Raw genomic sequence first — 24,645 nt, 5'->3', positions numbered from 1 at the left:
ATCATGTTAGTAAAGGCTTCTAGTATACATACAATTTTGTTTTCTTCTAAAATTTTTGTTATTGCCGCCTCACTATAAATTTGTGAGCTCACCAGGAAGGGTCCGTTTCTAGCATTCCAATAGATCCAGGTCCTTATGGGGATTATCAAAAATGGAATAGTAAATTCATTCCACTTTAAGGAATGATTTTGGCCATAAAACAGTGTTCTGCTTCTTTATTCCCTAGCTTTATTCCACATCAGATTTGTCAGGCATATAAAATATCAAATTACTAAATGCTAATTCTATTAGAGTTTTATGCAGCTCATATGTACAAATGGTCTATGTCTTATTAAAGGCAGCAAAAAAAAGAAAGATTTTAAGAATTTGGGTGTGAAGCAATTTTCTGCTTCATAAAATACAGTTAGTGTCACCTTATGTTAACAGAAACATTCTTGGATACGTACTTTTTTCTTTAGATTTGTTATTAATGAAACTTAGTATTTCAGAGTACACCCCTTTGCCTCAGAAAAAAAATATATAGCAAAAGCCATATAAGAATACGTGACATAGAATGTTGACTTGTAATTCTCTCTCTCAGCTTACAGGACTCATCAGTCCAAAAACCTCAAAATCATTGTTGTTAATCACTGTTCAAAACTGTTATGTGAGTTTGACCTGGTCTTCCGTGTACTGACGTGGGTGTTATTCAGTATTCTTCTCATTTATCCCCCTACTACTGGTCATGTTACTCAACCAGCAGAGCCAGTCAATGTTTTCTTACAAAATAATTATTTGTGAATATATACCTCATCCCCATCAACATATTTATTAGATGTCTTCCATTTATCTGGGACACTTTTCCTGTAAAGACCTCTGAGAGAAAATATTTCAGGTTTGTGAGCTCTGTGAATCACTCACAGGCGTTACATGGTGGAGAGCAATCAAAGGAATCTCGGAATTCAAGCTCTGGCTTAGGTGCTCAATGCAAAAAGCAGTTCAAATGTAGCTAATGCCAGGGATCCCAGAAAGGTGTTAGGCAGGGCGAGCATATAATTTTGGGGGCAAACCAGTGCATTCTGAGAAAGAGAGAAGCGAGAGCCGAGACATAGGGCACCGAGACCTCAGGTTATTCCTGAGACAACTCCGCGTATGACATGTAGGGAAGACTCTAATTCTCACACTGCACAGCTATTTCTTTTTACAAATTCTGAGTTCAGCTTTAGTAGGTCTTTGTAATCAAATTTTCTGAACTCCACATTTTCTTTATCTCCTACCATGTATATATTTTTGTTTACTTTATCATTTTAGACAATCTAGGTTTATACCTGCTTGTTAAAATTGAAGTGTCTACATTATTTTTATACCCATTCTTCTGAAATCGTTCACTTTATAAAGAGTAACTGTGTAGGGAATGAAGAGATCTGCTTTTGTTCTGTTTTTTGATACATGAGTAGAAAACTTGCTAAGGAATAAAGTAATACAGAAATAGGTGAAAATTCAGCTATATAAAATCTATTCTTCATATGCCATGTTTGCTACCTTTTAATTTAATCTTTTGACTCTTGGTCCATGCATACTCTATCCATGTGCTATTTTTACTAGTTTATTGAATTCATGGTTTTTACTTTTCATGATGATTCTATCTTGCCAATTATGCACTTTGCTTTAAATATTGCTAAAGGAAATTCCATGTATCTTTCACAGCCAACTATTCAAATCTACTTAAATGGAAGTTATTGTAAATAAGCAAAACCATTTTTGGTGCTCAGAGAAGTCCACCTTCCTCTCCCCTATGCTTGCCCAGGCTTATCCTGGTTTAGCCATGGCAAAGCTACATGCTATGTGGTAGGGATGGAAGATTAATGGAGCACTGTCAATTCTAGCATTTTATCCTTTTCATCTCCACAAACCACATGTCCATCTTCACCACTTTTTAAATTTTAAAACCTGCCTCCTCCAATTATGAGTTATGCAACCTTCGATAAGCCCTTCAACCTTCCTAATTTGTATTTATGTAAACTGTGAAACAGGGATCCCAAGACTTGTCTTTTAATGAGATTACAAGGATTAAATGAGATAATAGAATTAAAAGATTTTAGTGGAAGTAAAGACTTTTCTGTGAATTCTGGCACACAGGTTAAAAGGTAGCTATAGTAATTGTGTTAAGCATCTCCATTTATAAGACATTCTTAACCTTAAATCACCCATCCATGTCCTTTCTTACAAGCTCCTGAGATTTACCAGCTGTAGCAGCAGCAACAGCAGGCAACCTGGGGAAGGATAAATGCATGTGCTAGCTGAGTGCAGAGAAGGAAGAGATTAATTCTGATTCAGGCGCAAATCGATATATTGGTTTTCTGTGGTGGTGAGAAGACACATATTTAGGCATATGAAGTCTATGTGTTTCTAGGCAAACTTATTAGAAATCATTGCAACCAAGGTCATGCTTCATGAGCGAATAGTTCCCCTTTGACTATGACTTGTTATTGAAGTAAAAATTCAAGAACTGAGGTGAAAGAAAAAGCGGCCTTCTAGGATGAGAATTGAATCCCTTTCTATAATATCTCAGAAAAGCAATATGTGAATGCTAATCTTTTTGAATCTTATTTTTATTCCTATATATTTTCTTCTTTATTTTCCATAATGACATATACTAGCTTGCCTTAAAATTAAGTAGAAAGATATAGTGCTACCTAGATGTTCCTAGAAATAAATAACAGTATTAATAGATGCACTGCTGAATTGCTGAATTCCCTGCAATTTTAATTTATAAGTCATATTTCAATTTTTCTTGGGGGTAGATTCTAGCAGAAAGCAAAATACCAGAAAGTAGCTCAGTGAGCTTCAGAAGCTCACTTACTTATATAAGTATTAAAGATCTGGCTTCAGTATAAACATACTGAACTTTGAATATTTTCTATTATTTTGACACTGGATTGCCAGCAAGACAGATCACTAAGTCATAAAGTACTTTTATCAAATGGTTTAATATAATTCAGTCTGTTCAATAAAATTGTTAATCTAATGTTATCCCAACACAAACAGTAATTTTTTTTTTTACAGTAACTAAGTATGAATTTTGTTTTCAAATTTGTATTTCCTGTCCTTTGAGGATCATATTTTTCCCCCATAACAATTCAGCACCTACTGTTTTTAAATTGAGCAAATTCAATTTCATTCTTGGACAATTAACTTTTAATTATTTCTGGGGGAACTCATTATTTTATTAGTGCAGGCATGAAAAGAAAATGGGATATATAACTTAGCAATAAAATGTTCAATATTTAGTTATTCTATAATTGTTTGCTAGGTTGCATTCATTGAAGTGTTTTGTTTTCTAAATTATAACCACAGAAAATAATATGGTATTATTTTATAATATGGTATAATATCTGCACTTATAAGCAGATGTGACACTGACTAATTCTACAGACTTTTCTATCCAATTTCCCAAATGGTGATCAGATGGAAAGCAAGCATGGTATTCACTCTCTGGAAAATCAAAGATGATACAGGGATGCCTTGAAGTGCCAGGAAGGAGGAGGCCATCGGGACACTTGGTTCAATCACCTATTGCTTTGAAGTTTGCAAAAAAGACAAGTGGTTTCTATCCTGTATTCACAGGTCTTTACATGACTGGTGGATTGTAAGTTGTAGAGAAAGAGATCAAAATGCAATGATAGGTAGATAAATAGATGCAAAATGATTGGCAGACAGGTAGGTAGACTGACAGATATATCAACGCCATTGTTTTCTTAAACTCAAAAGAAATATATGTACCTGACAGCTACTGAGTCAAAGGACATTTTTCCAGAGTAAACAAATGTAATGGATACATTCAGCATTGATAATTTTCTGCACCTGAAAGGTTCTTGCACACTAATGTATTATCTATATGTATATCTATCCTTCATTTTAAAACTTCATATTGGTTGATCACTTCAGTATCAGTAACATGTGCATGTGGTAAAAATTTCAAATTCCACAAGTGGGAATCCAATGATATGTTTACCTTGTCCCTTCATGCCAGTTTCCAACTCATGCAGTTTCCCCCAAAGTGAGCCCTGTTCAAAGTGCTCTCTAGTTCTTTACTGTTACTTATGACTTTATTGTGGCCAGGTGCACTGTACAATTTCCAAGTGCTGAGGCTCATTGCTCCCAAGAGGAGCATCTAACAGTCAAACAAAGGACACTATAGCAAGAAAGTTCTGTGGCTCAGGGTGAGACTGAAGCCCTACTGGGACATCAGAGACAACCATGGAATACACAGATGAGCCAGGCCTCATAAAACAGGAAGTAGGTGGAGAGAACTCCCGGAGGCTGCAGCCCAGGGAAGAGGACATGGTGGTAGGGCTGCCAGTTTAGCCAGCAGCCCTGAGAGCAGAAACATGGGGCCAGCATTGCTGCATGAGAGGAAAATGCCAGGGATGAGCTGGTGCACCGAACAAGCTGAATTTCCGGTAAGGAGAAGGCTGAGAAGGTGCTCTAGACTGCTCTACTCCTCTCCTTCTTCCCCATTTGGGGCTGGTGCTGACACAGGGTACAATGATAGTGGAGCAACTTCTGAGTCTCAGATCTGGAACCCCAAAGAGGAGAGAGTGGTTGTGCCCAAACAGACATTGCCCACCACCACCGCACTGCACATTCATGGCAGTGGCCGAACCTCCCCCACCCTGGTGTCTCAGCAACTGCAAACACAGGTCTCAGGACCTACAGAAGCTAGCAATGGTCAGTAAAATGAAGCAAAATCAAACCACAGCACCACTTGTAGGGAAAGAAAAAGTAGTGCAACTCTCTAAGTGATTGCTACAGAATTTTTTATAGGGAAATTTAAAATAGCAAAATGGTGGGAGACTTGCACTTAAAGGCAAGTCTCCCAAGACAATAACTCCTCGATGTCAAGTCTTTATATATATATTGACATTTTATGCCAGGCATCAGTTTAGTTCCTATGACAACCATTTATGACTCTGTCCAATTCAATGGTTACGCACAGTAATTAGAAAACTCAGGAAAGTGGAAATTTCTGTGGAAGACAGAGATGAATCAGACTGCATTTCTACTCTTTAATGGGTTTATGTTACCTTATTTCTCCTTTGCTGATTCCTCCTTTTCCCCTCAAGTCCACATCCCCAGGGACAAATGTTGTTACTACTCTCTTTTCAGAGGTATCCGCTGCCTTTATCTTTTCAGAGGTATTCTCTGACTATCTAGAAATACGTATAGAAAAATTTACTTTATTTTTTTTTTGTAATAAAATTAGTACTCTATCTCAATACCCAGGCCACAGGTTACTTTTCAGAACTTCTACTTTCATTTTATATTTCTCTATAGACATTATTATTCTTTTTCACTAATTTAAACACTATCTATATGATAATGACACTCCAATTCGAACCTCTAGCCATAACCTCTTTGTATAATGTTTGGTCTGTACGGAGCCACCCACTCAAGATTTCTACTTTAAAATCTGATAGTCATCTCCAAATGAATCTGCTCCCATCCAAACTATTTTTTCCTATCCCAGTCGATGTTATTTGCACCATCTTACCTATCTCAAAAACCAAAATACCCATAAAAGAGCACAAACAAAAATCTAGGATGTATCCTTCATTATCTTCTGCCTCTTTTCCTGCATTTCTAACCTGTTAGTGAGAAATTTGTTTCCTTTCAAAGTACACAAACATTCATTCATCTCTCCCAATCCTATAATAATCCTTGTCTAAGCTGCTACCAATTCCCTGGACACTATAGCACATTTTCTCTACCATTCTTTTCCTTTTCATTCTTGCTCCTTCAAAAAAGAAAGAAAGAAAAAGAAAAGGCAATTATTTTTGGAGCAGTCAGAGTTGTATTTTTAAAATAACATTAACTTACATCCTCCTCTGCTTAGGTTCTTCTAAATGCTAAAGATGAAAATCTCATCACTCCTGCTGGTTTGCAAAGCTGTCCTAACCATTCTGGTCTTGCCCACAATGCTCTTAAATCACATTTTCCCCCATTCTCAGATCAAGCTTAAACCCACTGTAAGACCAATGTACTTGCCAATCCTTTGAAATGCATCTCTGCCCTCATCTAGGTCCTTATCATTCATATCTAAGTTGGTTACCTCTGCCAGTGGTCTTTCCTGACTACCCATCCAGAGCAACCTAAGCACTTTCCAACTCAGAAGGTCACTCATCAATTGGCTCTTTGGTTTTAATTATTTTACTTTTTCCAGATTACTAAACTAAACTCTAAGCCTCATAATGGCTGTAGCTTTGATTACTATCTGGTTATTGTTCTACCTCTGTGTTTAATGTCTGATATGTTGAAAGCATTCAACAAATTTTTAAGGAAATGAAAGAGGAATGAGCATTTTATGAACAAAAGCAATTGAAGGAATAAACTTCTGGAAGTTGACAGTTGAGGGAATCAACTTTTCTAGGAATAGTAACAAGTATCTGTTATTATTATCAATTTTACTGTATTTTCCCCATACAATCCCGTGTTTATTTCTTTTGTTTTAGCAGTCAAAACTAATAAGCTATTTCCTGTCTATTATTATTTGCTTAAAATCTGCCTGCTCATAAAATGTAAGTCTTATTACAGAAGTGATCATTTCTTACTTTGTTGATCACCGAACCCATAATCTAAGTAACTTTAACACAGGCACTCAAAACTTTTGTTGAATAAGTGAAGATATAAAGTATAGTTGAAATTGATTGATTCAACTCCTCCTAATTTGCAGTTAAGAAACAAAAACATTTTACTTAGAATTAATGGGACACCTATGGTGACCAAACACTTTTGATCATGAATCTTATTATATTGATATATTCCTATAACTGACATTCTTCTGTACCTAAAGTAAGTCACCACAAACATTCTGCTTCAGCTTTTGCTTCCTGAAAAATGGAAATTAAAGGAAATAAACAATTTTAAATTATTTTTTTCTTTTTAGAGTAAGCAAATTTGAGAGCTGAAATAATCACCAGCAACTGATTATCACTCAGTGATAAATGAACACAATGGAAAAAGTGAAGATGGGTAGAAGAAAAATATCTGTGAGGAAATTTTTGTGTTGATTAGGATAAGACTTTTTTCATCTTACTGGATTTTTTCAATAAAATCTCTGAAGTCAAGGGAAATTCTCATAAAAAAAAGCAGAAAGTTTTAAAGATCACAGGTCTAAGGAGACATAAATAAAAAGCAGTTGGGGAAATTAAGTTGAATAAAAATGCAATGAGTCATAGTTATACCAATTAATTAAAAAGATTTTAGTATGTATATGAATGGGTTGCCGAAGAATTAAAAATAAATCCAAGACTTTAAGCCAGTGTTTATATTCAACAAAAACACCAAGTGGTATCATGTAGAAACTTTTTAAATTTTTTTAGAATATTCTTTGACGAATTTTTTTCATTCATATATAATACCATCTTTTACCCATTCATCTTAAAAAAGAAAAAATGATAATATACAAAAATCTTCCACTTTGCTCGAAAGTTTGCATTCTTTCTATGCCAATTTCAAAGGCATGCAAGTTTCTTGCAACATCAATTATGAGCCTTTTTCCCCCAGTAGTGTGTCTACTAAAGCAATGAACATTTCAGGAAGCAATGAAGATTAACTTCCTCAGCACCTGCAGCCTGGCAGATGTGAGACAGAACAGGTGAGGTATCCAGACCACAGGCCAGGGAAGCACACAGATGGAGGTTCAATTTTAAACTTATCACTCAGAGAAATGAGAATCTGTGCAAATAAACTTAGCTACTGGAAGGCTCAGTTTCCTCTATTATAAATGCTGTATGAGATAAATATATTTAAAAATTACTTGGTGCAGTGTGTGTCAGGGAATTTTTCAATAAAATGGAAGTATTAATATTATAATGTCATTTCCAATTTGTGGATGCATTTTGATTGCCAAAATTGCTCATTTCCACCAGGAGTTTTTTTTTTTTTTTTTAAAGATTTATTTATTTGTGTATACAGAACTGGGGTACAGGCCAGAGGCTTAGGGGCGGCGAGAGGCTTCACCAGAGACAGAGCGGGGAACAGAACAGGCAGATTTAGGAAGTACACTGCTGAGGGGAGCAGCGGGCAGGTCAGGAGAGGTCTGCCACGCCATGTGGTCACCTCCGGGGCAGGTGGGGATCGAACTTGTGCGGAAGCGGCTTTAGATTCTCAGTGCTGTGCTCTAACCCGCTGCGCCACCAGGGAGGGCCCTCACCAGGAGTTTTTTAAAACCATTGTGAAAACACAGTGGAAAGTAATGTTTCTAACTGTCTCAAACATTCATTTGCTGTAATATCACTTCTGAATAGTACCCTGGTTGGGTTGATAACTTGCTTGGATTATTCCTCAACTTTTAGGAGTTCAGCACTGAAAGTCCCTCATTTGGGAAGGTCTTTGTTCCTAGACAATTCTAGTCATGATTATTCATTTGGAATCATCATTCATTCGTCTATTTTATACAGTACTAGGTAACTTGATAGCTTCTGGAATTCCATAGACAAACTACCCTTTAAAAACAGAGCTTAGGAAAGGAGACATGGAATAAACAAGACCCATAAAGCCCCATGCTAAATCCTAATGACAGGTTTGCCCAGGATGCTAGGGAAACACAGACGAAGGGCACTTAACACAGATGTGTCACTTAGGAAGATTCCTCAAAGGAAGTAGCCGCTGAACTGAAACTGGAATTATGTATGAACCTATACCAGGGACTTCTACTTAATTCTTCTGGTCATTTTTCGTGTTTGAGCTCAGTATTATTAACATTTTCATATTAAAGTACAATTTCTTTAAATTCATTTTAGTGGTGATCTAAGTAGATTTTGAACAACTCCAGATAGGATGGCAATTTGCATGGGATGTCAGCAAAATATGAATATACATGACCACAAATGCTGGCTTTTATAGCAGTTCTTTCCACTCTGGAGATACAGCTAAGTTAAAATCTACTTTAAGAATCTTAATTGCTTGCTTGCTTTTCACAATCTGAAATCCATTGTATAAAGGGAATTATCAGAACATCCAATTGAAAACAAAACAGAGGTTATAAAAATTATATCGTTCTGACCACAGTATTGTACACTAACCCCAAAGTTAGGAACTTTAGACTTCAATAACTTTAAAAGTACTCTTGAAAGTGCCTCTATCATTATAGCAAATGTTGCAGCAAGATGATCAGACAATAAAAAGTGCTGATGCAACATAAAGAGCTGAAAAACTTGGTTCTCCACCAGAGGAAGCTTTTTTAGACTTTGAATATGAGAGGAGACTTATTCCTAGACAAACGCCAAGTTCCAAGGGGGTCAAGGACTATATCTTGAACACAACAAGTGATGCACTAAATAGTTGTTAAGTATACTGAAAAAATTTCCCTCTGTATTTCCAACAAATGACCATTCATTTTCCAAAAAACTCCAAGAATGAATTCTCTTTTTTATACATGAAAATCAGGGCATATCTTCAACATTAATGAATGATGCAGTGTAAGTTTTAAATCCAAATCACATATTCTATTTTGTATAAGTCAATTAGTGTTACTTTATTTCTCAGTCTCAGACTACATGTCTAATCTTGGCTAGTGACTTTTGAGAAATTTATAGAATTTACATTAAAAGTGCCACCTTGGAGGCCTAGGGATTAAATCTCAATTCAATCCCAGCCAGGAGCTGACCCAATATGACACAGCAGACCTCTCCAGAACAGGCAGTAAGTCTGCCTGTTCTGCTCCCTTTTCTGTCACTGGTAAACCCTCTTAATGACATCCCCACAACCCCGGTTCCCCAAACACACCTCTGGCTTATACCTCAAGTCTTCTACAAGCGCACACACACACAAATGTGTGCTTATACATAAGCCATTCCAAGTAAAGATATCTCGTACCAGGTTTTCCATAGAATATAGGCCAAAAGTGATTGATCTGTAGACTCATCTATTAGAATCATCATCTATGTTATATTCCATAGAGATTAAAGGCATAAGTTATAAGATCTTAGTGACTGTGAATGCTCTTACTCTTGGTAATTTTTAAGTAACCAGACATAGGAAAATACTAGAATTCCAACTTTCGAGCATTTTTGCATTTTGGTTTTAAGTTTTTAAACATTATATACTTTTTTATATATACCCAATGGACAGCCTGACACAGCCACAAACTTCAAATTTTTACCTTTGAAGTTTACTACACCAACTGCAGTTGAAGCCGATCTGAGAGGATACACAGGGGCCACAACTGTTAAACTGGAGACACGCTAGAAATGAGGAGAGAACAGGTTCAGTAAGCTGAACTAGCAGTGTGAAGAAAGAAAGACACACAAATCCAAATACCAAAATGATTGTTCAATTAGAGTAAAAAATCACTCACCCACACCCTCATACACTCAGAATCAAGACACCATACATGCCGAGCACATGCTGTAATTATCGGCAAACAGGAAAGATCACCAAACTTCCGAATCATTTTCTTCCACTGTTCACGTGTTCACTTACTAGGCAGCGGGGTCATCTCCACAGCTGAAATGTTGGTAATTTTTGACATCTGTAACTCTACTCGGTGATATTCATAAATTGTTCTTCTTCGAACATCTGCAAAAATAAAAATGGGGAAAAAAATCAACATTCAACATTCAACATTTCTTAACTTTTAAAACAATAGCACCTTGGTAATGAATGCAGAATTATATGCTTTTCATCTGCAGCTTGAAAGTAAAAATTTAAAATAATCAATCCCTATGAAGAGACATAATAAAAACACTGCCAACCATGTGCCCATTTGCCTGGAAGCTTCTATTATTATTATTTTTAATCAATGAAGTTGAAAATGTTGATTTGTATCTCCAGAAAACTCACTTGGCTAATAGAATTACAATCCAAATGCCACCCAGAGTATCTGTTTAAGACATTTTCTTGATGACTGTGACATATTTTAGATGATTGTGATCTAAAAAATCACGTAAGTAAGAAGAAATCATTTCTCCAAAGAAATAAATTTACATAAACCCTTTTGTTAGGCTTTTGCAAAGTGAAAGACTACATTAAATTTTGAAATAAATTTAATAAAAACAAAAAGAGAACTTAAGTGATTTTAAAACATCAGTGATTTTTATTAAATATACTATATCATATCTAAGGAAGGAATAATTAAAACATATGTTGCATGCAGGGATTTATAATTTGTTTGTAAATCCAGCAATGTCCTTGAGAAATAAGTTAGATGGAGACTTTGACAAAAACTTTAATAATTAAAGATATATTTTATAGCAAAACATGGCTGTTAATAAAAGATATTAAGAAGCATTTTTCTAAAATGACCTGCTATTAATCAAATGAGTTTGTCTAGCTTAACTTTTTAACTCTTGGAATGCTTGTAAGGACAGAGTGCCTTGCCTGAGTACTATCACATCTATCAGGAATTATTTGGGAAGCTACTTAAAATATAATATTCACTCTTTGAAAATCAGATGTCAAGGTGATTAATAATTCAAGCTGTTTAACAGTCTGCCTGGTCCACATCCACTTTTGCTAGTAGGTATCTATATCACCCTGGGCTCCTTTTTAGACCTTCTCTACCTCAGTTTCCTCATCTATAAATTGGAGACAATAGCACCTATATCACCAGTTGACAATTAAAATATGAAAAATTTGCTTCGAACAACCCTTTCACATTATAAGTGCCAAGTGTAATTTTTGTAAATGTCAAATGTATTTTTTTTTGTCTAACTTCAATAAGGCAACTGTAGATATTATTGGCTTTATGTTACAAATAATGACCAATAGATCTAATCTCACTGAAATCACATTAAGACCCTGGAATCAAGTTTCTAGGTCTTTGTCTTCATATTATCCTAAAGAAAATTAAATTTTGACTAAAGTCAAACATTTACCTCTTTTAGGATAGTGTGATAAAGAGGTTGCTAGTGAACTGTCCATTAGTATAAGTGTTCAGGAACTGTTAACACCACCACACTCAACAGTTCGGAGACTGGAAGTTGGACATTTATTTTCAGACCTCTACTTTTTCCTATTTACATAATTTCATATGTAAATTATTTACATAATTTCTGATTATTCACCATGAAATTTTAGAATGGGCAGGGGCTTTGCCCAAAATGATGGTTTTGGGAGCCAGGATGACTCCAGAGTCATTCAGAAAGTGTATCTTCAAATTTATCACATTGAAAAATACTATTTAGAAGCTCCAACTAACTTCTCTTTGATATAAGTGGAAGATGCATACATACTTTTTGAAGTGTAGATTTTTTTTCATGAAACATTAGAAAAATGTTGATCTAATGGTATCCATAGGATTTGCTGGGGCATATGAACTCTTTTTTTTTTTTTTAACTTTTAAGGCATATACAAAGATTTCTTGGCATCTGCTTTCGTCTAAATAGGATGTGTTCCTCTATACTTCTTACACATGCATTTACTAAATATTTAGTTTTCGGAAATAAACCACATTACTTTGCCATAATGTCACTGGGATGAGTCTTAGAGTCTTCACACTAACATTTGCATGGTACTTTAAAATAATAGATTCTTTAATTTCACACTACATATTGAAAAACTCAAACTACTAAAGCCCCTCAGAGTTAATAATGCATCATGTATATAGAATAAAGGAGAAGCCATTTTTTGTTTTTGTTTTTTTTTTTACTTCTATCATCTGCTCAGACACCAATTATTGCTAGATACATTTAATAAAATCAACGTTAATGAGGATGATTCTTGTTTGATGAATTTCCAATTTATGACAGCTTCCAAATGGCCACTTCTGTTTTATTTCATAGACACTTCTGTCAAAAAAAAAGTAATCAAGAATGTATTTATGGGTAGTTCCTGCCAATAGTAGCTTTTATTTGATTCCAGAAATGTATTTAGCTCATGTGTCTTTTGTAAAGAACCAGCCAAAATAATACTGAACCAAACATTCAGTCATAGTGGTTGTGATAACAGCTTCAACTGTTTCCTTACAACTTCATAAATCTAAGATCAAATATAATACTCGCCCACTAAGAATTACAAAAATTAAAAAAAAGCAAAACAAAACAAACCTGAGACCCACACAGAGAAAACTTAGGTTAGTAGTCAAATTCTTAAAGTAACATGACTCACAATAGAACTATTGAATTGCATTTCTTTAGAATTCTGAGCAGTATCAGCAGGAGGGACAGAGTGATCATAAGGAAACACTAGGAATTTTCTTCAATCAATATCCATTGTAGCTGAAATTAGTTTAATGAGTACCCCATAGCATTACCTGCCATGATCTAGTTTGTCTTTCTTGAAGTTAAATTCATATACAGAAAGTATGAGTCATTTCCTAATTTGGCAGACTCTTCCATAAATATTTTAATATTTTGTCTGAATTGTCATATAAATGCTTTGTTAAAATTTTTTCATGTAGGTGTTGCCAATGCTGAGTGGGAGACTCAAATAGTTATTTTCTTTTTTAGCTTGAATTGAGTCCACCAGATAGCACTATTTATTGAGTATTCTTTAATGCAAAAAGCATGTATGACACAAGTTTATTCCGGTATGAAGATGCAGAGAAAATGTGCAATATGACAGCAGTGATAAGCTTCTCACTCAAAAATGCAATATATCAGCTACTTGGACTTGTCAAATAAACTACAAGTAGAAGATGGTTAACCTCAAATATTTTCTATTTCCTCTGAAGTTTAATTCTCTTAAATAATTATGTAATTCAGCATTGGGTAATGAAACATAAAATGTTGTTGACCACGAAACAGCATTTTGAACCCGCTATGTTTCACTCTCATCATTTCTTCATTGCTTGAGAAGTTCCACCACACAGATTAAACTTTGGTGGCCAGATTTTACAGTTTCTGAGTGTGGATAAAGGATCTCAGGAACTTGATCGAAAGACATCTTCACTTTCTCCTCTTTCCACATTTAGTTGACTAATAAATAAGATAATGTTTTTACTTCTTTCAGTAATCATTTAGTTGGGAAGGGAATGAGACACAGTGTCTGGACAGCACAGGGTCACTGCTGTGTCATCTGGCTGGTGCTCTGGGACGACCCAGGCCTGATGATTGTCACGGTTCTTCTGGGTCCCTGGATGTTTCCTCAGCGGACACATCTCCCTATACCTGAGACCTAAAGGAAGATTTTGTAATGTGCATTTGCAAAAAAGATTTTTTTTTTGAGAAAAAGGAGTGGTGAATTTATGAAGTTGAAATACTATGTTTTCTTTATTTTAAAATAAAGTTTCTGAAAATTTTGTATATTCACTCACTCAGAGGTTTGACATTTATTGAGAAAAAATCCTATATTTTCAAGGTACTAAATTTCAAATAACAAACTTCATAGGAAAAATTAGCATGTCATTTTTATAAGGGTAAACAACCAGTATTAGCTAAAAGTAGAAATACCCTTCATGTAGTAGGGAAATATAATTAAATTAAAATAAAAATTCTCATTGTGATACAGGAAAAAAAATAGCAAGGAAAATGAGTCAAGGGAAGGTAAATATAAAGGAGAAAAGTAGAAAATCTAATATTCTTTGAGATCATAATGTATGGCAAAAAATATAGCCAAAATGATAAAAAAAAAAAAAAACTTGATTCAGATTACTTTTGAAAAAATTTTGGCCACTTTACTCTGTCCTCCATAAGTACAGAGTATTTCCATATAGATTTCAATAGATTTCAGTAATGTTTGCCCTTTAAGATCACCAAATTGATCAAGATTTCAATTCCTCAGTCTCACTGATCACATTTGAAAAGCACTGCAGCCAGGTATGAGGGAACTCATACTGAACATTTCATATTTTGAACATTCATCAGTTTGGGAAGTCCCATAGAATTGTACTTGTGTATTCTATACTTTTAAACTGCACTTGGCATTGTAACATTATAGAAGATTCATAGGTGTATAATTATATTATAAATATACACATACACACTCACAAATGCTTTAACTTCTTCACTAAAAGTCCAAATGTGATCCTTCACTGAACATTTGACTCATCTATTATACCCACCCTCCTTCTCCCTTCCCTGTGGTAACCACTATTTGGTCTTAATAATCTAAACATTTATTTTTTGTTTAGTTAGCTCATTCATTTGTTTTTTGAGGATTAAGTCTTATGATAGTTTGCACAGTAATAAGAACAATCTGTGTGTTAGAATTATTTTTTTTTTACTTTTCCAGTATAATTTTGGTCAATTTCTTACAAAAGTTGCCACCTGATAGCTAAGCTTATCAAGAAACCCTGTACAGCAGTCTGTGCTCAATGTTTCTCCAAGAGTTCACTAATCCTCTAAGCATTTTAAAAATATATTTGCTCCCAAACTGAGCTGTCAGCTTTATTTTTGAGAATGCTGTTTCTTATTGAGCTGTGAATAATAATAACTAACCAAGCAAAGGCACATTACAGCACAATGTCAATAAACTTAAAACAGCAGATGTTGACAAGAAAAGGACTGATGTTAAGAAAGTGCCAGATAATATACAGCTGGTCGAAAGAATAAAACTGGAGTCTAAGGGATTAAAAAACATTATTATAACTTGTAACTGCTTCAAGTCAGTCAGCTGTTTTCCAAATAGTCTCTATTAATGAAATTTTTCATGCATGTCTTAAAGTAACTGTCACATTACAAAGTGGCTCAACCTTAAGTTTCCAACTAAAAGAACCACGAGAGTAAGTGAACTTTTCTGATTTTTTGCTGGAAATGTTATGCTCATTAAGCTCAGAGGATGGAGAAAAGGTGAGGACTGATAGGGAAGGTCAGCACCCTAGAGATTAAGATTGAAAAGCAAAACATTAAATTGGAAGAGAAAGAAATAAACAAGAATAAATAGAGCTGGTGAGATCTGCACAATTACACTGGCAGACCTCTACATTCTGTGAAAGAGAATTTGGAGGAACATAAGCAGAGGCTGAGAAAGAATTACTTGGTAGAGCTATTTAACAAAAGATTATGGAAATTACACATGACCTATGAATTTTAACAATGTTAAAATGTTCTGGTAACCAAAAGACAGATAGAGCAACAATGAAGTATTATGTTCTGTTTAGCAAATTTTCAAAATGTGAAATGTCAATACTCTCTGAAAGCTTTTGTGGTTATTTAATACAATGTTGGTAGGGGGATACACTGGATCAACCTTATAGAAATTAATTAATTTATCAAAGTACATAAAGAACCCTTAAAATTCATTGCTGGCATATTTAAGAAATACATATGTGCAAAAAATTAAAAACAAGGATGTTTAAGCTCACTGATAATAAGAAAAGAACCGATATGACAAACCAGAGCTGAGACTGGTCACATAAATTGTGAAACAAAGGAATCTGTTGTAGTCATTAATGACTATATTTTACACAGGTATTTAGCAATGTAGAAATAGATGCACATATAATGATGGGAAAAACAGGTGGCAAGAATATTTATAGCATAATGCTAATTTTCTTAGAGTGTGTGTACACTACAAGCAAAAGATTGGATGTAGATACATGGAAACATTGGTTGTTAACTCTGTTGCAATTTAAGTATTTTTCTTTGTCATTTACGTTATTCTACAGGTTCTTCTGAATTCAAATTCCCTACACTTGAAATCACGAGCATGTTTTTACACTCATATTTTTGTAATGAATAACCAAAATCTTAGTATGCAGACTTGTTTGTCACATCCATACCTGTAGAGACTGCACTAGCCCTTCTCTGTAGTTCTTTCTGTTTTTAAAATTTTACAAAGTATTTTATGCAAGCCAGAAGATGATGCAGAGACAATATAATGTTGCTGCTGGTCAACACACAACAGAAATAAAATAGGACTTTACAGGAGGTGTTGCACCTTACATGCATTGTATTTTAGATACTAAGATGCTCAATTTGCATAAGATTTAGAACTTAAATAAAATGCACAAGGTCTCTTGACCAGTATTCATATGTAAATATCCGTTGTAATATCTAGAGTTTTAACTCATTTACATAATTTATTTAAAAAAAACAGTGGTTAATGTCATCAGATTTTTTTATTATTTTAAAGGAGCAGGAGCAAAGGAATGATCCTTTTATCTGTAGACTGTTTACTGATTTATTAACAGTGTCTGAATTCTCTTTGATATTTTAAACTATCAGGTCACCTTCGTTTGTGAAACAACGTTTATCTTAATAAACTCCACTTGGAAGTGTTTAAAAACTAAAAAACAAGGTCTTTTTCTGATTATGACTAATGGATATGCAAAAAAATAAATCTTCAAAATAAGTTAAACTTGCATCAAGATTTTGGATGCTTTACTGAACCTTCACCAAATCTGGTAGGAATGAAACTGTGGTTGCACTCAAAAAAATATTGTCAAGTTTGAAACTCACATTCCCACATTGGCATGGCTAGATTAAGGTAAGGATTTAGTTTTATGACTCATATAACCAAAAAAACTAATAGGGACAAAAACTGAATTTGCAAGAAGAAGCTCCTGTGCAATGCACCATAAAAGGAGAAGAAATGAAACCATTCATCATTACAGTAATGATCAGTTTTTACCTAAATTCAGTGAGGAGAAGATAAAAGGGTAACAGAGAAGAATGATTTACATTCCCTATGAGAATGACTCCTAATAATGTGTTGTAAAATAAGAAAACATAATTGTAAAAAGACAAATATCTAAATCCTGACTGTGCAAATAATACAGATACTTCATAACCATCCTATTTCTCAGGAAAAATAATATTTGCATAACTTGTATTACATTCATTTTGGGTTTCCCTAATATTTGGTGGAAAGCTTTTTTTTTTTAAAGCTCAGGACAATGCAACACTTTCCTCTTACAGTGAAGCTCATGTAACAGATACAGTTATACTTCATAAATGCAGGAACAGATTTTTAAGAGATTTACATTTTTCTGATCCCCAAATATTTGTAAATAGGACACATCAATTCTAATTTTCTTGCCAAAATATGGCCCCATCTAATGGCACAGATGGGTGCATCATAACTCAGAACTACTACTCCATCCTGGCAACTTCCTCTGGATTGAACGGTGAGGTACACAAGTTTTATGAATGCCATTTCACCATGCAGTTTGCCTGAGATAAGCTTTTCTGTGGATTTAATGCTTAATTACTTTCGGTGAGTGCTGAGCCCCCAGATTTACAAATAACCTATTCTCAAAATTCATATGAATTTTGCCAATTTGTTCAGGGAAGTTAATATTGGAAAAGATACATTTTCCCAAAATAATGGCTCCTCTATTATAGCATAGAAAAGGATAAAATATTGAATTTGAGTCACCGAAATCTAAGTACCATTTTATCACCTCTAAATCACATCTAATTTTATCACATACATACATACATTGTATCATGGACACAATACTTGAACACTAAAACATGCTTCTCAAAAAAAAAAAAAAAAAAAAAAAAAGGGACCGAGATGCTTTTGGAAGTTGCAAATAAAATTCTCTCGAGGATGAAAAGAACTGTGAAACTAAAAGCAGTTTCCCTTTACTTGTGTAATAATTGACCTAAGTAATGCCTGATTTAATACTTCTGAAATAATGAGTGTGAGAAGTCCTTTTTTCAAGCTGGCGTCAACTCTGTCTCTTCCAAAACTCAGCCTCTTATTTGATGAGTTGTCAGGATGTCTTTCTGATGCCTAGATATATTAATAAGCTTTGCTTTTTTCTCAGTGTGATTTCATTTATAGAAAATGTACCTCGATTCAATAGTTCCCTTGACTATTACCACCCATAAATTCTTGGTTAACAAGGAGATATCTACTACTGTGCTATATTCATTCAGGTTTTTCATCAAGCAGAAATTCCACCTATGAATGTGATTCTTAAAAGTTGTTTCACAAATTATAGCTATATTTCCACTCAATCCATTATTCTGAAAAGTTTAAATACTTTCTATTCCATTGCCTTTTTGTATTTGAGGCATAACATAATTAAACAGAGTTAGCTTATGTCAAGACTAAACAGCTTATATACATGTGATATATGAAGCCTACCATGATAATGAAATTTTTAAAAAGGAAAAGATCTTTGGACAAAGGGAAAGAATGAGGCAATCATGAGGTGCATTTTATAATCACTTTTGCTTTAAGTAAGCATGTCTCATCCTAAAGCAAATAGCTTTGAGTGCTTAGACACAGGTATCCTTAAGGGTAAGGCCTTAGGTTAGAAAGTTTAAAAAGCAGATGCTTCCAAGTGATGGCCATTTACATGATAAAATTATTACAAAGTGCTGTTGTAATTTATTTTTATAGTATGAAAGTAACACACATGTTTTTGTTCTACAAGTATAAATTACCTCAATCTTCCATGTTCCTCTAGATTTCCAGATAGTTTTATCTAAATATGTTAAATAGTAAATGGCACAAACTTTTTTTTGCTGGTAAATGTACTTAACAATTGAAAGTCATAGAATCTGTCACTTTTTTATGTTCTTCTTACAAATGAAATATATCTACAAAACCAAGGTAATGATCCCAGAATTAAAAATTACACACTATAACTTGGCTATTTAATTTCATTTTGTATAAATTATCAGTTCAAAAGTAACAGAGAGATAACAAATAACAATTAGTTAAAAACCAAACAATATGATAACCAACCAGCAATTTGCTTAGTGATTCCATCACTGAGAAACTTCTACCTGCCCCAACTTAATGTCCTTAAATTTATCCCCCTCACCCACTGCCAGGAGGCTCAGACTTTGCAATGACACTTTTACATACTGGGAATTTGTTGGATCCTGTGGACAACGACAAATGCATCAGACAGCCCCACTTTCACTGGGTGATTGGTTGAACTTATCTGTGTGACCAGTACTGGAATCTGGAAAAGACAAAGCAAATTACTGTATGTTAGATTTGCATTTCATTTCAGGTAGAGGCAGGGAATGGGGTCATCTTCATGAAAAGATACAATCAGGTGATGTATTTAAAGGCTTGTAGAGAGAAGCAAACATTAGAAAAAAGACATAATACTTAAAATTATCTCATTTGCTCAATACTGTACAATGGGTTAAAGTGACAGTTTCTGATCCTGCAGATGACTAATGATGAAAATAATAGAGCCTCATTTATTATACATATATGCATGGGATATATGCTTTTAGTGCTCCACATAATTTCAGGAACAGATTCTCCCTATACTCTATTTTTTCCTAAGTAATTTTATTATATAATTATTTTTATAATTAAAAACTTATTTTTATATGTGCTTTTTATGGATATAAGCCCTAGAGAAAAAACAAAACATATGTACTGCTAAATACATATTTTAACAATACCATCATTAAGTACATAATCAAATTTGGCAATTGCTAGTGATATTGAACTTTACTATTTTGATTGAAAATCATATGAAAAATTTAATTATTTGGGTCAACTCAAGGTCACATTTTCTAAATTTGAACCTTAATGTAACCAAAATATGAAATGACAGATTTACAATATTTAGTCTCAAAACATTAGGACAATCAAGATTATATTAGCATAGTCAACTCAAACATGAGAAAATCTTGGAGCTTATTTTCCTAGACTTAGATAATTTCCTTGTAGATATGATGACTATCTGTATTGCCAATTTATGGAAACAAAAATGAGAATGAAAGCATCTTAAGTAAATAAAAGGAAAAGAAACAAAAAAAGAAAAGAATAATGCACCACCAAGAAATATCTGGGCCGGAGAAGCAGATTGTGGGCCATCTGTGGTAATTCATCAAATAATTTATTAGCTCAGACATCCTTGTTTAAACCACAATAAACAGCATAGCAATGAGAAATAGGAAAAATAAGTTAGAGAAAAGATACAAGCGATGGTCCTCTTATTTTTGTTCACTGACATCATGAAATTATAAAGGGCTTTTTGCTGAAACATCAATTAAAAGAAAATTGTAATGTTTCTTAAGTTTGTGGAATTATATCATAAATCAAAGATTATATTTTTCCTTCGTGTACTAAATCAATGCTAATGTTATGGTATTACCAGTTTTTATCAATATGTTTAGTTCTTAACCAGCATTAAGAATAAGCCTGGGGCCCTCCCTGGTGGTTCAGTGGGTTGAGGCACACCACTACAAGCTAAAGCCACTTCGGTAGGAGTTCAGTCACTGGCCTCAGCATGACTCAGCAGACCTCTCCTGACCACCCGCTGCTCCCCTCAGCAGTGAGTTTCAGTACATCTGCCTGTTCTGCTCCTCACTCTGTCTCTGGTGAATCCTCTCGCTGCCCCTTCACCTCTGGTCTGTACCCTAGTTATGTATGCGTAAAAAAAAAAAAAAATTAAAAGAAAAAAAAATAAGACTGGTATTTAAACAAATAGAGTTGAGATTATAATTTCTGTCCCTAAAAACTAATTTACTAAATGAAACTATGATGGATTTATCAAGTGATTACTAAGTTATATTGGGTAACTGTATATGTAATTACTTTTCTTAATGAGCATTATATTATTTCCTAGTTTTATATTCCAAGCTGAGGAGTGTTAATATAATTTAAATGTAACACAGTTAAGTATGCAAGACGGAAAACGTGTACTAAAAAGGCCCAACTGCAGTTTTATTTACTATAGCCTAACAAGACAATGTCAGAAAATCTTTAAAGATTTATTTTCATTTAAAATCAAAAGAATTTTAAAGCAGCATTACTAATAAGACCTGCCTAAGAACAAGCATGAATATTTTGCTACTTGCTTTTCTCACTTGCTTTAATTCTCCAACATGAATGAACACTGTTTTCCTCTTCCAATTGTGAAATATTTTAGCAGATAATGGTGTGGCAAATAATTGTTATATGTCTTTATCTACAAAGGAAGAACTTGAGTTTGTATTAGTATCAGCTGGCAATCCTAACAAATGTTATGATGAGTATATTTGCACAAAAGGTGTTATTTTAGGTCCTGTGACTTGAATCTTGAAGACCTTTGGTGTAGTAGATCTTCCTTCCCTTCAGATTATGTGCTCTCTCTTTATCTCTTTTTCTCATCTCTTCCCTTATCTAACCACCTCTTTGTTTTTTATTCTCTCTCTCTCTCTGTCTTTCTAAAACAAACCTTCTCTCATGTGCATTTGATCTGTAGTAGACTGATTACACTAATGGCCTCAATCTATGGCCTTGTGCCCACACCTTTGGCCTATTCACTTTTCAGTGTTCTTCCATTCTGCCTGTTCACATAAAGGTAATGACAAATGTGAAGCAAAAAGGGGACTTGAAAAATGCCAGTCTATCTCCACCTCTTTTCTTACACCCTCACCATTGCCAGGAGATAGTATGTCACTGTCAGCTGAAGACACGAGATACATGTGGAGAAACTTTTCCTTTCCAGCAGAGGTCATCCTTGACTGGGAAGCCCCTAACAGCTGGTACCTTCTTACCTAGCCAGCCCCTAACCAATCTGCCAGCAAACTTGCTATTTCTGACCTGGGGTAAGAGGATACAAATCCAGATCAGTAGAACCACCAGGCTGATTCATACTTATCTTGTACAAACTAAGAAATAAGAGTTGTTTGATGATGCTACATTCTGGGGTGATTTGCTATACAGTAATACTAATCAATACACTCTCTTTAAAAATTAATCCATTTCTCATTAAAAAATCTAATAACCAAACACAAACTTTTCCATATGTTCTACATAATGAAGTAGTATTCTTTCTCCTAGATTTCTGTAAATCAAATAAATATCTATTTCTAAGTGCAATTAGATTTGAAAGATTGGTATTGTCCAATTAGGAAAAAAAATCTCATTTTTTAAATTCTCTTACATTTCTTTAATCTCTATTTCTTCTCTAGATTCCAAAAAGCAAAACAATTTGCATAAGTAATCTAGATTCAAATTCATTTAGCTTAGGAAAATCCATCCACAACAAAATGAGTAACTTACAAGTGATGTACAACAAAATGAGTAACTTACAAGTGATGAGAATTTTCTGTCACTTAAACAATTCCAGTGTAAATTGGTCAGCCTTCAGAGAAGATGGTTGTTTGACTTTTAAAGACCCTTTCAAAACTTAAATTCAACTAATTTTGCTGACTTATCTTGACCTTTCCAAACTATAGCAAGTAAATTGTTAACAAAGCTTTGCAGCAAAATTTGTAAGAATGAAATATGTAAAAACAGAAGCAGGCAGATGTTATTATCTGCTTACATTTTTAACTTATTGCCACTTTGTTAGACTTATTTATTCTTGGACAGTGATTTTTAAGGACTATGCCTGAAAAACAAACAAACAAACAAAACATCTCTAACAGTACTATTAATGTAATGTGTGGCCACAAGGTAGAAAATCAATTTCTGAAAGAAATGTCTACTAGATATTAATTATCTTCTCAAAAGTGTAACTATATACCACACACATCTGATAAGAGATAATTCATTAAGTATTAATTGAACAAATTCTCTGTTATATTACAGAAGAGAACAAAACAAAGTCTGTACTTCTCATAAAGTTTACATTCTAGAGTGAATACCAATATTCACACAAATCAACATCAAAAAAAATACAGAATAGTAGGAGCTAGTGGTCAGTGTTGGAGGGCACAAAACTTGGTAAAGGCACAGACATGAGTGTGGGCATCTTTATGAGAGGGAGACCATAAACGGTCTCTGTGATAAATGACTTGTCCACAGGTACTTGAAGCCTGCCAGTGACGATATAGGTGCAGCTGTGAGTACATGCAAAAGCCTTAACTGAGTCATTTTTGGGGGATTTTAGGAACTAAGAAGGAGGTAGGTGTGATGGGGAAGGGTTCCAGGGGAACAGGTACGTGGAACAAGCCATGCAATAACTTCGGATTTGATCCCAAATTATAAGGAGAGTGAAAAAAGATGAACTCCAACCAGGCCACCAAGGCTTGTGGTCTTAGTAACAGGAAAAATGGAGTGATGTTTTGCCTGAGGACTACCATGTGGGATACCTGTGGCATTCATTCATACAGTGGGCTATAAGAACGGTATCCCTAGACATGCAGAAAAGAGGAGAATGCAGCACTGAAGATTAGTAGTGAAATGTCCATAAATAGAGAACACTAGGAGATGAAGGGTTGGAAAAGAATGATGACTTTATGGCAATGTGACTAAATACTTTTCTTTAAGATTTCATAGAGTTCACAAATAAGAGCATAGGTTTTCAAAAGCTGTAGTATTTTATCCTGGTGCAATATAAAATGAAAAATTACAAGAAAATTTTGCTTACTTGCATTTTTCCTGAAACCACCCATGTCTTTTATGAAATTATTACATATCAGGTTTTGGGAAAAAAAAAAAAAACTGCTTCTGTCAGTTGAACTGAATATCTACATGTAAAAAAATTCTTAAGAAATGTCGAACAACTCCACACTTTTATATAATTTTCTTTTAGAAACAGGTCTATCTCCACCTGAGGCTGTTTTTACTCTGCCTTCTTAGATTATAATATTTTTGCTTCAAACATGTGTTGGTTGTAAAAGGATCGTTCATCTATTCATTCAGGAATGAGGGTCTGAGAGGTTCCTGTGAGCAAGTTGGGCTACTCTGCAGTTGTCTGTGTCAGTATAAAATGAGAGATCTTTAAGATGACTTATGCATAATCCTAAAAGTCAAACTTAAAAGGAAATTCTTTTTGACTACTACCACCACAGCAGTTGCATAGGTCTGCATAATCTATCTAGAACTATAGACAATACTCGGCAAAATTAGCCAAGAAGGGGT

At 34.2% G+C, this 24,645-nt stretch overlaps 1 protein-coding gene across 3 annotated transcripts in view; it reads right to left on the bottom strand.

Annotated features, from left to right (window-relative positions):
- The window catches only part of PLXDC2 (plexin domain containing 2), a 350,950-nt gene that overhangs the window by 63,443 nt on the left and 262,862 nt on the right, over positions 1 to 24,645 (bottom strand). For all 3 annotated transcript variants that reach the window (XM_012731363.1, XM_012731361.1, XM_004691292.2), the window contains 3 exons: positions 19,690 to 19,789; positions 10,465 to 10,560; positions 10,145 to 10,226 (listed from right to left, as the gene is read on the bottom strand). In XM_012731363.1, the coding sequence (XP_012586817.1) occupies positions 10,145 to 10,226; positions 10,465 to 10,560; positions 19,690 to 19,789 (278 nt within the window). The remainder of the gene's footprint in view (positions 1 to 10,144; positions 10,227 to 10,464; positions 10,561 to 19,689; positions 19,790 to 24,645) is intronic.

Source organism: Condylura cristata, unplaced genomic scaffold, assembly GCF_000260355.1.
Source record: "Condylura cristata isolate star-nosed mole 26May11 unplaced genomic scaffold, ConCri1.0 scaffold00030, whole genome shotgun sequence".
NCBI lineage: Eukaryota > Metazoa > Chordata > Mammalia > Eulipotyphla > Talpidae > Condylura > Condylura cristata.
The sequence above is the reverse complement of the archived record's forward strand: the minus strand, read 5'-3'. Positions and strand labels throughout refer to the sequence as shown.